Raw genomic sequence first — 15,173 nt, forward strand, 5'->3', positions numbered from 1 at the left:
GCATATATATACCTGCCCCTGGAAATTTCCACTACCTGCGTCTGACGAAGTGGGTATTCACCCACGAAAGCTCACGCTCCAAAACGTCTGTTAGTCTATAAGGTGCCACAGGATTCTCTGCTGCTTGTATTTTTCATGTAGCTGAAATTTTTCAGATCCTAAATGACAACTTTTCATTCAGTTCAAATTCCAAATGCTGTTAGCATTCAAACCTGCAACTTGGTGCTTTGAAACTGATAAAAGACCTCTGACCTGACAACCACCTTTGCAATAAACAGAAGGTTTTAAGACAGATGCATTGCTCAGCAAGTTGATATGCTAGCAGCTACTGAATAACTTGTGTTGGGGCTATGGGTTAATTCTCTTAAGCTATTTTTATAGCTAATAATCAAAACAATAATAAGCTTATCTATTTTATATGGTTTCAACCACTTAAAGTGTTGATTGATATTAGTAGTATGAAAACAAGAGAAGAGTGGGGTTTTGTGGGGTTTTTTTTGTTTTTACTTCTAGTCTTTAAAAAGAGCCTGGATAAGCTAAAAAGGGGAAATAACTTGGCTGAATAAGCAGAAAAAAACACATCTGTTGGTTCAGTATTTAGTTTAATCATAATGGATGAGTTGTAAAAATGAAATGATACTTTAAGCATGGATTTTTAACATCAATGTTTCTTGGTGTTCAGAAAAACAAAATATTCTTTCCAAAGATGTTTTACCTCAAATTCCAAATGAAATGCCAGATTTTTGTATTGGCAATAGGGTAGTGGTAGTTTACTGGGCTTCATCTGAAAGTCATGTTTTAAGAAAGACTTATGCCAATTAATTTAAAAAAAAAAAAAAACATCATTGGGATAGAAACAATCTACTCTGGCTGCACACTGACTTTTTTTCCTAAGCCAGATAGGTAATATAACAAAAACCTTTGATGGAGAAATGGGTTGGTGGCAGCCCGTTTTCAGAATGATATCATTTTAAAATGAAGAAGCTATTTAAATTTGTTTCAGAACTGTTGTTTTTCCCTTTTGAGATGATAGTTTCTTCACCCCTGGAATTACTGACTCTCAGAGTGAGAATGACTCTGAAGTGTCAATCACTTCAACTGGCAACATAGGTGAGTTTGCTGCCCTCTCACATAAACACTCACAAGGCAGGAAAATTTAATAGAGTAACACAGGAGACAGAGGTAGTAAATAGGAAAGAAGACTAATATATACAGGGATGGGGAGGAATTGAACCATTCAAATAGGATATAAACTGACTGGTTTCTAGTCTAGTATATTAGTTGCTCTACTTTTAGACTCACTGGTGCCTGCTAATCTAGTTTGAAACAAAGAAACCACAAAGTAATGTCCAAAAGCACCCAGTTGTCCAAGTTACCAAAGCCAGCAAGGTTGTTTTATGGGAGCAGCAACTAGAAGAGAACAAAAAGCATCTGAACAGCGTTATAAAACCTGACTCCCGTTAGAAGTTACAGGCATGAGAAGGGTTTTTCATCTTTTCATTTATTTTCTAATTTTCTTTGTATGGGAGAAACTTTCTTTGTTTTGTCTTTGCTTTATTTTCCACACTTTACAATTTAACAATATGATAAATATTGTATTTCACTGTGGTGTTGTAGAAGCTCCCTGCAATTAGTAATTCTCTTTATTACTCCTCCTCTTTTATCTTACCATTTTCTTCTTGTATCTCAGGGCCCAAATTTAACAAGAGACCTAAGTACCTGCCTAATGTTCAGTACCTGAATAGTCTCTGGGCAGGGCTACACTACGGGGTTAAATCAACCTAAGTTACGCTACTCCAGCTATGTGAATAACGTAGCTGGAATCAGCATAGCTTAGGCTGACTTATTGTGGTTTCTACACTGTACTGGGTTGATGGGAGAAACTCTCCCGTCGACGTACCTTATGCTTCTCATTCCGGTGGAGTACTGGAGTTGATGGGAGAGCAATAAGTGGTCGATTTAGTGGGTCTTCACTAGACCCACTAAGTCGACCCCCTGTGGATCGATCACGGCAGTGTCAATCCACGGTAAGTGTAGACACAGGAGCGGCGCCACGATTTTTGGCGCCCTAGGCGGGGGTCCTTCCACGCTCCCGGTCAGCGGCAATTTGGCAGCGGGGGGTCCTTCTGCCCTCCTGGTCTTTGGGGCACTTCAGCGGCGGGTCCCGGAGCGAGTGAAGGACCCGCCTCCGAATTGTCGCCGAAGACCCGGAGCACGGAAGGACCCCCTGCCACCGAATTGCCGCCCCCCCCCCCCAAATTTTGGCACCCTAAGCGACCGCGTAGGTCACCTAAATGGAAGCACCGGCCCTGTGTAGACATGCCTACTCTGAGCTCAGTTTGGGCACATGTTTATACCTCTTGGTGAATTAGAGATTACAAGACTTTACTGGTGATAATAACCTAAGGACTTTATTTCTGAGACTTCTTTAGAATGTAGTTCCACTGCTGGAGATCTTGGAATCATGCTCTGATTTCATTTACTCTAGATTTAAATTAGAAGTAACATGGTTACAGTCAGTTGTTATTCCTGAGTTACATGAGTGTAACCGAGAGCATATGTAAGGCAAATAGGATTTGATGCTTGAGCAGAAGCTGATCCATTTTTTTGATTCTGCACTTTAGCCTTGTCTGAAAGTCAATCTTGAGCCTGATCTAGCAGTTCACTGAGTGTAGGTGCAGCTGCACCCTTGCAGAATCCTGCACTCAGGAAATGCAGGATCAGGGCCTGGGGAAGTGCTAGTAGACACTTTGGACCACCACAGTTCCAAGTGCTTTTCAGTGTTGGATGATCAACAAGGGACTTCAGAATGATGATGAAATCACATTGTGATCTGCAAGAATGTTACCTACAAATGTTGCAACTCAAAAAAAAATTGTAATAAAATATTTTAAAATTATCAACACATCTTGATTACTGGGGTTATATCCAGGATTATTTTAGCAAGGATTAGAGGGTTTAGCACTTTTCAGTCTTAATTATGCTAAACAAGTATGATCACGAACCGAAAGTATGTTGGAGGGGAAAACTGTGACAACATATGTATCTTAGCAACATAGCTTACTCCGAAGGATATGGATGAATTCAGAATACTGACTGTGCCAAAAGAACAGGTGTAACATGAAATACAAAGAATGTTTAGAAATTAATGAGCTGCAGTTTTCAATTACAAAGTATATTGAATCATTCTAGATTGAATTATTACACAGAACAAAAAAAGGCTAATATAAGGGGCAGAGTGCAGATTGCCATGAGAAGACTGATGTGGATGTGAAATATTATGCATGAGGTAAGAAAATATTAACAAGAGATAAAAAGAAACGTACATAATGCCTGTACACATTATATCCCGCTCTGAGCCTCCTGTTCCTTGAATACTGCAAATTAACTCAAATCAAAGAGAGCTTTGTGGACCAAACAATTATTATCCTCAAATTTAATTTCTTTAATTAAAAAATATGTAGGGTTTTCATGCAAAAACTGCTTATGAGCACATGGCTCTGGAGTAGATCAGATAAAGAACTGTGTTGTAAATTAATTTTTCCATAAAAATTTGTCACTATCAGAAATTTTACTTCCTGTAAATAGTTGAGAATTATTGGGGTTCTTGACAAAAGGAACTGTGTAAACTCTTTTAAGGTGCAGGAATTGTGACTTCTTTTATATTTGGAAAGTGTTTAGCATATTGTGGGACACTCCAGAAATAAAGCATAATTTTCCTCTAAGGTTTTTAGAACTAAATATAATTAAGGTGGAATTTGAATATTTGTTTTATAGCCTTTATTTTCTTTGATTATCGAATGTGGTATATAACGGATAATGGACATTTGATGAGATTACTGTTAATCCAGTTTCTGCTTTTCATTATATTATGACTGTTATCCGTATGCTAGAGCATGCTGTGTTGTGGGGATTGTAAATGGCTTAAAAGTACATTCTGGGATAAAATTTGCCATGAGGAATCACTGCTCAAGAAATTTTTATGTGAGGGGTAATACCTCACTGAAATAAAAGTCAGTTGTCTGTTGGTCACAGTAATGCTGATCCCCACAGACAGGAGAAGGCAGGGGGGCAAGAGAAGGAAATAAGAGAAAATGATAGATAAATGTAATGCCATTAGCTGAAAAAAAGAGAATAAGATGACAAAATGGAAAGTGAGGGTAGAGGAGCTGCCAATATCCTCAGTCAAGGTAGTTAATTAGGGTCACGTGGCTACCATGACCCTTTTCAGGATGCTGTTGCCCCAGGCAAGAACTTTCCAGAATAGTATCTGTAGGTGGTAGGTATTTACTGTTTGTATAATACTAGCACCTGTAAGCCTCAGTCAGGAGCCCATTGTGCTAGGAACTATACAGGCATGAAGTAAAAAGACACTCCCTGACCCAGACATCTCATAGTCCTGGTCTGTGATAAGGTGAATGACACGTGTGTGTGGGAATGGGAGGATGAGGTAATAGTGAAACAAGCAAATGTATGCAGAAAGCAACAGTCCTAGCTCAGTGCCTGCTTGTCATGTTCTACTATGGGTGAAATCAACTCAGTAATACTCAACTGTGCTGGAGACAGAGCTTTCTCACAGGCCATTCCAAGACTGAAATGAACCCTGTGCACCCTCCCCCCAAGCTAAGGCCATCACAAACATCACCACCTTCTGCTCCAAGTGCAAGGTGCAGTTCTTTGACCTTGCCTTTGCTAGCATTAAATGTGCAGGGGGAAGACGATGAGAGAACAAACATTGCTTAATGCACTACTTACTGGAAGGTGCTCAGGTACTACGGTGGTCACCACGGTATAAGAATGTGTATAGTAGTCTTCGGCTCTGGCGAGCATAGAAAATATGTGCTTCCTCCCTATAGCAGCCATTCCAGATTATGAAGAATCTGTATAGGACCCTTGGTTATTCACCCAAGAAAAATTGCTCCATTTTGTAGGGTGTGTATTTTTATTTGAGTGGTGTTTAAGGAAATCCTTATGTACCTAATTATAAAGACTGCTTAATTACTTATCAGAGGGGTAGCCATGTTAGTCTGGATCTGTAAAAGCAGCAAAGAGTCCTGTGGCACCTTATAGACTAACAGACGTTTTGGAGCATGAGCTTTCGTGGGTGAATACCCACTTCATCATGCATCCGACGAAGTGGGTATTCACCCACGAAAGCTCATGCTCCAAAATGTCTGTTAGTCTATAAGGTGCCACAGGACTCGTTGCTGCTTTTAATTACTTAGTTATTCAAGTGACTGGTGTCTCAGATCACTAGATTTGCGGAGTAGTGAAGAGTGCCATGCTTTGGGTGCAAATGGTTGTAAATTCACTCTCGCTTGGTAAGCTGGGTTCAAGCAAACAATGTGTTTCAGTACAGCCAAATGTAAGATCAGACATCCATGGGCAAACAATGGAGGCCATACTTAAAGGATATCACAATGTCATCTGTGAAGTAGCCACTGCAAAAGATTTGGGGGTTATACTGGATACATGTGATCCCAGCGCAACACTGTGGTCAGATAGGCTACTGCAATCATTGGATGTGTAAACGGGACTACTGAGTAGGAGTAAGGAGATTATATCACCTCTGTGTTTGGCATTTGTGCAACTGCTACTGGAATACTGTGTCCAGTTCTGGTGTCCCCATTCAAGAAGGATGTTGTTAAATTGGAGAAGGATTAAAGAACCATGAGAATGACTGAAGGATTGGAAAAGATGCCTTATAGTGTGATTCCCAAACTTTTTACTGTAGCCACCCACCAACTGCATTTTGTCTTTTGGATTTTGGTTTGGTTTTTTAGACCCACTATTACATATACTCTGTGTGTGTGTATGTGTGTAGAGAAACTACTATTTACTATTGTTTAAATTCTGTAACTATGCAACAACAATATTGATTTTGTATTATCCTCATAAAATCATGACTGTATTAAGGAAAAGTAGTCTGCACTATATTGAGTATTGCTATCATATCCTGGAACTCATTTTTAAAAAAATCCGGAGATGTGGCCGGAGCTGGATTAACACATAGACAAACTGGTCACATAGCTAAATCCCAAATTCATGGGAGGAGCCCAAAATCATAGACCAGCACTGCCGCTGCCTTGCTCTGTAGAGGGGGCACTGACCACCCATAGCAGCACCCTCTGCCCTGGCACTGCAACCCTGAGGTTGGCCTGGTGGCCGAGAGGCCCAGGCAGAGTCGTTATGTTTGGAGAGAGCCTGTCCCATTTTTTTTTCCATCCGTAGTGCCAAAGAGTATCTGTGTGAACCAAAGACCCCCATGTACTCTGCCAATCTCTGGCTTGACTGCTGGCCATGCTGGCTCTGTCTGAACTAATTGGTGGTTGCACAATATCCTCTTCTAGGGCTCTGTCCTGCAAGGTCCTTAGTACCTTAGCCCTGATCCAGCAAAGCACGTTAGCATGTGCTTAATTTTTGAAGTATGTGAGTAGCCCCACTGAAGCATACGGTCCCTGTCACTCTAATGCAGGAAGAAGGCCATAGGTGCTGTGTTGTGATGTGCTTCAGGCCCCATATTGCCTTAATATTCATCTTGTGCTCAGCATATTCCAGGATCAAGCTCTTGATGGAGGCGCTGTAGAAATTATTGCTAGAAAATGAATGTTGCAAGAGGCAGCATTAATTCTGGGGGGGGGGTTCCTCTGGAAAATCCCACCATTTTGCAGAGGACTGCACCCCAAATCTGCTTCCCCAACAGCTGGCAACAGCATGTCCCTCAAAAAAATAATCCACTGAACCCTAGCTACATGTCTTTCACACTGAGTGGTTTTTGTTGTCTGAAGGGAAGGAAGAGAGTATGTCTGTCATGCTCCATTTTCTTCTGCCCCTCCCGCCTGCAGTTATTTGCCATGTTTGGCTGGTATTTGCCCCCATTTGATCTCCCTCTGTGCCCCTGAGTAAGTGATAGTGATTATATGAGCTGTCAGGAGTGAGGAAACTAAGTGTGCAGGCTGATGTTTTAGTTTTAACTCTCAGTGCTGCACTTCTCTCCTCAAAGCAGTATGAGTTGAGAGTGAGGTGACGGTCTTAATTCTGACCTTCCTGACTATCCTTTTAATATGGTGAGTGTTTGTGATTTATCTTGTCTTACTCACATACAGCTTGGTAACAACTCTGCATTTGTTCTCCTGTCACAGCTTGCTTTGTGCCTCTTGATTGGTAGTCGTTGCCTATAAGGAAAGGATTGGAGTAGATGATTTAACTAATTAAATACACCCATAGTGGGGGAGGCATCCCATTACAGGAGTAACCTGTAAGTTAAGGCTGTTTTCCAGGGACACAGGGGACATCAGTGGATTAGACCAGTTTCATACAAGACAAAGAGGGTCAGTCACACAGTGGAGGTGCCAGTCTCCTGGTGCATGGAACATGGTATTTGAGAACACCAGGCCTTGGGTTCTCAATAGGGAAATGGGCCCGCAGTGCTGCCCCACTCCAGGGCATAGGAGTATTCTGTGTCGGGGTTCTGCAGAAGATTTATTGACAGGATAGTGTCTAGTGTTGGATGGCTAGTGTCTTGGTTATTCAGTATGAATAAAGTGGTGGCCATTACTTTCAAAATGAAGCCACTGCAGCATAAGGTGACCAGGTAGCAAATGTGAAAAATCGGGATGGGGGGGAGGTAATAGGTGCCTATATAAGAAAAAGCCCTGAATATCGGGACTGCCCCTATATAATCAGGACATCTGGTCACCCTATTGCAGCATGGGATTTAACACTGAAATGGCAGCTACGTTCATTCTAAAATTTTATGGAAAAGTTCTTTGGAAATACTTACACTTGGAAAAAAAACTTTAGGGAAATCCCTAGAATTCCCCCTCCCTCTGTTTCTAAAGATACAGTGGACCAGTTTCTGACTTCACTAAATGCTGAGTATCTCCATTGAAGTTAATGGGATCGTGCAGGTCCAGAACCATTGGCTTTATTGAAAGTACTCTGGATTTACACCATTGTTGGACCCAGGCATCTATATCAACATAACTTTAAAAAAAAAGGAGCAAATGTATGGGTTTTTTTGTTTGGCAGTTGAAAAACTATCTTGCTTTGATCAGTCGTGTATTTGTACTTAAAAATAAAGCTGAATTTCTTCTAAATTGAAAATAATAGAATCATAAGAATGTAGGACTAGAAGGGACCTTGAGAGGTCATCCTAGTCCAGTCCCCTGCGCTCAAGGCAGGAGTAGTACTAGCTAGACCATTTCTGAAAGATGTTTGGAGGTTTTTAAGAACAGGTTACACAATGATGGAGATTCCATAACCTCCCTAGGCAATTTGTTCCAGTGCTTAACTACCCTGACAGTTAGAAGTTTTTCCTAAGGTCCAGTCCAAATCTCCTTTGCTACAATTTAAGCCCATTGCTTATTCTCCTAATCTCAGACGTTAACAAGAACAGTTTTCTCCCTCCTCCTTGTAACAAACTTTTATGTACTTGACAACTGTTATCATGTGCCCCCTCCATCTTCTCTTCTGCAGACTAAACAAACCCAGTTCTAGATCTTAAATCATTTTTGTTGTTCTCTTCTGGACTTTCTCCAATTTGTCCACATGTTCCCTGAAATGTGGTGCCCAGAACTGGACACAGTACCATACTCCAGTTGAGGCCTTATCAGCACAAAAAATTACTTCTCGTGTCTTGCTTACAACATTCCTGCTAATATATCTCAGAATGATGTTCATTGTTTTTTTCAACAGCAGTATACTGTTGACTCATATTTAGTTTGTGGTCCACTGTAGCCCCCAAATCTCTTTCCACAGTACTCCTTCCTAGGCAGTCATTTCCCATTTTGTATGTGTGCCATTGATTGTTCCTTCCTATGTGGAGTACTTTGCATTTGTCCTTATTGAATTTTATCCTGTTTACTTCAGACCATTTCTCGAGTTTGTCCAGATCATTTTGAATTTTAATCTTATCTTCCAAAGCACTTGCAATCCTTCTCGCTTGGTATTGTCTGCAAACTTTATAAGTGTACTCTGTATGCCATTATCTAAATCATTGATGAAGATATTGAACAGAACTGGATCGAAGACCCGTCCCTGAAGGACCCTACTCGATAGGCCCTTCCAGCTTGTCTGTGAATCACTGATAACTACTTTCTGGGAACAGTTTTTCAACCAGTTATGCACGTATTTCCATCTAGGCTGTATTTCCCTAGTTTGTTTATGAGAAGGTCATGCAAGACAGTATCAAAAGTCTTACTAAAGTAAAGATATATCACATCTACTGCTTCCCCCCATTCACTAGGCTTGTCACTCTGTCAAAGAAAGCTATTTGGTTGGTTTGACATGAGTTCGTGACAAATCCATGCCAACTGTTACTTGTCATTTTATCTTCTAGGTGTTTGCAAATTGATTGCTTGATTATTTATTCCATTGTCTTTCTGGAAACTGAAGTTACGCTGAGTGGTCTGTAATTCCCCGGTTGTCCTTATTCCCCTTTTTATGGGTTGGCACTATGTTTGTCCTCTTCCAGTCCTTTGGAATCTCTCTTATCTTCCATGAATTTTTGAAGATAATCACTAATTGCTCAGATATCTCCTCAGTCAGCTTCTTGTGTATTCTAGGATGCATTTCATCAGGTCCTGCCGACTAGAAGACATCTAACTTAGAAGACGTCTAAGTAATTTTTAACTTATTATTTCCTTATTTTAGCCTCAGATCCTACCTCATTTTCACTGAGAGTCACTATTATAGACTTCCAATCACTACTAAATTTTTTGGTGAAAACTGAAACAAAAATGTCATTTAGCACTTCTGCCATTTCCACATTTTCTGTTGTTATCTTTTCCCCCCTCATTGAGTAAAGGGCCTATTCTGTATTTAGTCGTCTCCTTGCTTCTAATGTATTTGTAGTACTTGCTTCTAATGTATCCTGTAATCTAATGATGCATGAATGAAATTGTTTGCAGTATTGTGCATAGGGGAATACTTCTCAGTATCATTTACTGTTCAGTATAGTATAAGGTGTACTTGGTCATGCCTCAGTGTAGGGGGCTGGACTTGATGACTTCTTGACATCCCTTCCAGCCCTTCATTTCTATGATTCTGTTGTTCTCCAGCACAGAAAATATTAGCTGTTTTTAGCTTAGAGTTAGTAACAGAGATAAACAGTCACGGTGGACTGTTTTTGACAGTCTGCATTTTCCACTTGTCATTTCCAAAAAGCCAGTTTTGATAACTGCGTCTAAGTAAACTTAAAACAAACCATGTTTGTAGTAACAAAATAAACCAGACTTTCCCAAGACTGAAATCAGCAATAGTGATTGGAGAGTTAGTTTGTTTGCAGAATAACAACTTTTTAAGTTGACTGTGTGAAGATCTTTTTGATTTTAGAAGTGTGTTTATTTGTGTATGAGAACTGTGTTTATAAGTAAAACTTATAGCATTATAATTCTTATTTCTAATCTTACCATCTTTTATACTAGTATGAATCTAAAATTCTTACAAAAGTATAATATTAATTTTCTCCAGCTGCAATGCATAAAATAGAAACACAAAACACAATTCATGCTTTATGCACAGGGACTACACAACAAATGTTAATAGCTTATCTCCTATTTTTAGCTTAATTTGGGGTTTGTTTATTAATTTTTCAATTAAAGGATTACATGTGAAAGATATAATTAAGGTTGAATTTTAGAGCACAAATAGAGCTGGATGAATGTTTTTAACAACTTTTTTAATTTTAAATGGCCTATTTTTTTAAAAAAAGTTTTTTGTGGAAAAATGTTGACGTTGCCAAAACTTTCATGAAAAGTTGCATGTTTTTTGGATTTTGTCAGAATTTTTATGGAAAACATCAGAATGTAAATGATTTATCTACATTTATGACATGAAAAATGTTAACCATTTCAATAACTTTTTTGATAGAAGTTTTACAAAAAAATTGAAAACAAATTTCACAATAAATCTTTTAAAAACTAATTCATTGGGTCCATTTTGATCATTTCAGAATGAAAATACCAGGCATTCCAAAATTTGTCTCACTAATAGGTTTTCATTTTTCAAACAGCTGTAAAAGCAAATTCATCTCTGAGTACCTGTTAACTCAAACTGAGTTACACACAGAATAAATATATTTCAGTATCTTCGGAGTATGACTGCGTCAGTTTCACGGTATAACTGGAAATATTTTATTTTTCTTGAAGATATCTTTCTGCAGAAATACATTGTATTTAGAGATGTATTCCCTATTTATATGAGAGGTTAGGACTCTTTATTTTTATAAAGCAAAATTCTGTGTGGGAGCTGTGTTCAGATGTGATATTATAGCAGGATAAACAGCAACCACAATCTTAATTGTTGAGATTGCATGATGCTTTCCATTCTAATCTCCTGTTTTCAGTTGCTTATAAGTTTCGAAATATGTTGCCTTCCAGGCTGAAATTTTCTGTGCATCATCTCTATCTGTAGGTAAATTGTGTCTGGAAATCCTGAGTTTAAAAAAAAAGAAATCACGTTCAAGGCTGGTGGGAAAAAAAAACTGGTCACAAATTCCAAACACTCAAAGCAGTGTGACCTTTTTGGAACAAGCCTATAGCTGAAATGCCTGGGAAAATGAGATTTGGAATGGAGATAGCTTTCAGTAAGGAGAAATGCCTAGTATTGTACTAGAAAAAATTGGGGCTTGGTTTAGCAATTTGACCGATTTATTACCCTTTGAAAATTGTGTACTGAGCCATAAAATACACTCATAAAGTGTGCAGGCAAGGAAAGATTTTCTGCACATATGTGCATGTCTAACTTAGCTATTTAGTGAGAACACTAGAAGGTGGCTAAGTGCATAGCAAATCAGGTTTCTTTTAAAATCTCATTCCCTGACACACTGTCCCTGCTGATTGTAAAGAAAATGTATATAATATAGCTGCTATTATTAAAGTACATTCCTTAGAGTACAGAGAATTTGTTATATACAAAGTCTAAATCAAGAAAAATATATTGAATCATTACAAGAGTAAAAATGCCTATGAGAATGACAAAAACTGCAAGATATTACATATGTGTATCTAAGGTTGAAAGAAATAGTATGATATTGTATTTGAAAGAGGACCCAGGTGGTCCTAATACTGAACACTTTATTATAATGAATATGGACAAGGAACGAGAGGAAAGGTTGGCCACACAAGCTTAACTTTGGCATTTTCTGATTTTAGAGAGCTTATCTATGCATCTGGAATGGTCTATTATCATAATTTCCCACTGAGTAGTTTTGTTTTATTATTTAACACATACTGAATATGTTGGCTTACAATTTTAGAAAAATATTATATATGATACCTATTTTATTATGTGGTGACTGCGTTAAGCTTTATAACATAACTGTTGCTAGCTGCTCAGAAAGTGGCACATTAGAGTGCATCGTAAGCCATGGAACACTGTACAAAACATTTCTGTAGATGATACATAGTAAAAAAAAGATCTCACTGGTTCTGAGACTGGCAAAAATAAGTGTATATCCTAATTAAATCTTATTTAGAAAAAACAGGTCACAAGAAAAACCAGAGTAGCAAATACTGCAACAGTACAGAGGACTTCACAAATAAAAGAAGAAATAACACAAGGGTCCCTTTCATTAGGTAGTGGTTATAGATGCTTGTATGTTGATAAGAGATGCACTGTGAGAAGAGGTCATGGTTGCAGGAGCAAAGAAGGGGCCACACTGGTAGAAGGACCCTAGGAGCAGAGCGGAGCGTAGCAGGAGCTGTGGGAGGTGGGAGAGGGGTGCAGGAGCTATGAGAGGAGAGGGAGGGCAAGGGCCAATGGGTGGAGGGGCAGAAAGGAGGAGAGGGAGGCAGGGGGCCGAGGGGTAGGGATAGGGTAGGAACAGAGGGCAAAACAGGGCAGGAGCTGGGGTGGGGTGGCTAGGAGCTGAGGGTATAAACAGAAATAGAAAAAAGGAAATTGACAACTAAGAAAAAAGTATGTCAGACTTTGCCAGAGGATGAAAAGGAAAAATCAGAATGATTTATATTACTTCTTAAGTACTATAATTTATTTATAGTGTTGAAAGAACTAACAGTGGTATGTTCTGATAATTGTCTGAGTGCAAATTTACCATTAAAGAATGGCTGGTTTGTTTCTTCTAGTAATGGAACTGGAAAATATACTATTTTCTTGCTAGTTCAGTGCATCTTCAGAGCAGTGTCAGTGATTTTATTTTTTTTAAAAGGGTGAGTGAAGTGAAGAGGAAGTTGGGGGCTAGTTGGCTGGCCTACTGGCATTAGTATTCCACAATGTCATCTGAGACGGATCTTTGGTTCCCAGGACCAGTCTCTTCTTTGCTGAGCTAGCTGTCACTGGGAGCCCTTTGGAACAGATGTACTCCATGGTTGTGGATTTACCTATACATTATTTAATAGTGAATGCTGCCAGGTATGGTAGGCTAGAGGTGAAATTTTGATGTGTCGTCTTAGCCAGAAATTTATGGGTGGGATAAGCCCTAGAATTTCAGCACCCTGAAGAAGTGTGTGAGTTGAATGGCCCATCCAGCTTCCACCTCACCTGTGTGAGCATCTCCTTCCGCACCTGCTTCCACATAGGTGCTATGGTAGCCTTTCCCAACCACTGCTACCTGCTTGGGACCATTCCCTCCCCACCATATCCATTCCACTATGTGTGGCTCAACAAACCAGGACAGAGATAAGAGAGCACAATAAATGGACACCGATTCATATTAGGTATGTCAAAACTAAGGCCGGATACATCTGCGGAGAGAAGTGGTTAAAACCAATAGATCCTGGCAGCAGTTGGACAGTTATTTTTCAATAGAGTGATGGCAGGAACAGATCCCCAACAAGAAATTTGGGCAGCAGTATTCAGAGTTTGGCTAACCAGTCCCCTGTCTGAGTTGAATTGAATTGCTTATGTGGCCAGTCTAGAAACCACCACTGCATTTCAGCTGCAGCCTGTAGCCAACATGCTGGCTCGTGGCTATTCAGTAGCAATATCCTAGCAGTAGCATTGGGCAAAGCATCTGTACTGCATCTAAACCAACCTGGATCTGAGGTTCAGAATATTTTGCAAACCTGACGAAAGATATTGGACAAGAAGGAAAATCAGGAAATCCTGCTCAAGCACCTTGATTCTCAAAGCTCACATCATTTGGCTCCACACAGCTTCTGCCCTTCAGCCTTCACATCCCTGTTTGTCTTAGGCATCACACATAGACTGGTGGGTATAAAAACTAGTCATCTCTCTCCCCTACTGCAGGGGGTGAGTGCTTGTGGTGTTGGAGTTTAGATGGAGAAGGAAGAGTAGATGGGGATTGCACTCTGGCTAGTTGGTCAAGTCTGTGCATGAAGGGCCACAGCCATAGCAGCCAGCTCCTCCAGTGCCCTTAGCATTCTGTAATTGTTTACACCAGTGCTAAATGGGTGTGAAACCCTACCCTTCTGACCTGGTAGCATTTTACACCCACTTTGCACTCATTTTGTGCTGATATGCACAACTACGCAATGTGCAGGGCAACAGCGAATCTAATCCCAGATCTTTGGGTGGAAAAGGTGGTTAAAGAGGTGAGATCTTGGTGGGGTACATTTTAAGTGCTGAGATCTCCACTGGAGCGAAGAAAAAGCTGACACTTCCACTCAGTAGAATTAGTTTATTAAACAGGTTTTTAAACACATGTAACAAACACAAGGATAGTGTCATTATAAGTGAAAAACAATCTACACTGACTGCTATGCTCAGCGTTAATACAGTTTGCTTCCAGTTGCCAGCATCACTTCATAGTTAGCAAAAAAATGGAGCTGTTTCCTTAGTCTCTCCTGGATTATCTTTTCACAGTATTTTTAAGCATGAAAATATATTACCATCTCCTCAGCTTTTAAATGGCAAAAGATGCCATTTTGTAATGATGCATGACTCATTCATTGCTCATTATCTTCCTGCTGATATTTTTCCTTGAGCCAGCAAGTAAGTCTTACATGGGAGGAGGGAGAGTGAGTGAGTTAAGAAATACAGTACTTAAATACTATTGCTGTTTTTTCATTGGCTATCTGCCTTTGTAATGTGACCAGTCTAATCCATCCCTCACTGTTAAACCCACCCTGCCACCCCCTCCTTGCTAGACTGAGGTTAGCAGAGTGTCTGTTGCTAGAAACTGATTATATGCAGTATGTGAGCATCTTTCATTCAAAATGGGCATCAGTATATTGAGTAGGAATGAGAGC

General features: G+C 39.7%; 1 protein-coding gene across 3 annotated transcripts in view; it reads left to right on the plus strand.

Annotated features, from left to right (window-relative positions):
* Positions 1-15,173, plus strand: part of CHN1 (chimerin 1) — a 172,387-nt gene that overhangs the window by 112,387 nt on the left and 44,827 nt on the right. The window contains exon 1 of one of the 3 annotated variants that reach the window (XM_032784543.2): positions 3,206-3,289. The exons of the other annotated variants lie outside the window; for them this stretch is intronic. Within the exon in view, the coding sequence (XP_032640434.1) occupies positions 3,281-3,289 (9 nt within the window). The 5' untranslated portion in view covers positions 3,206-3,280. Of the gene's footprint in view, positions 1-3,205; positions 3,290-15,173 lie in introns of those variants that run through there. 3 annotated transcript variants of the gene reach the window in all.

This window comes from Chelonoidis abingdonii, chromosome 10 (assembly GCF_003597395.2).
Source record: "Chelonoidis abingdonii isolate Lonesome George chromosome 10, CheloAbing_2.0, whole genome shotgun sequence".
Classification (NCBI taxonomy): domain Eukaryota; kingdom Metazoa; phylum Chordata; order Testudines; family Testudinidae; genus Chelonoidis; species Chelonoidis abingdonii.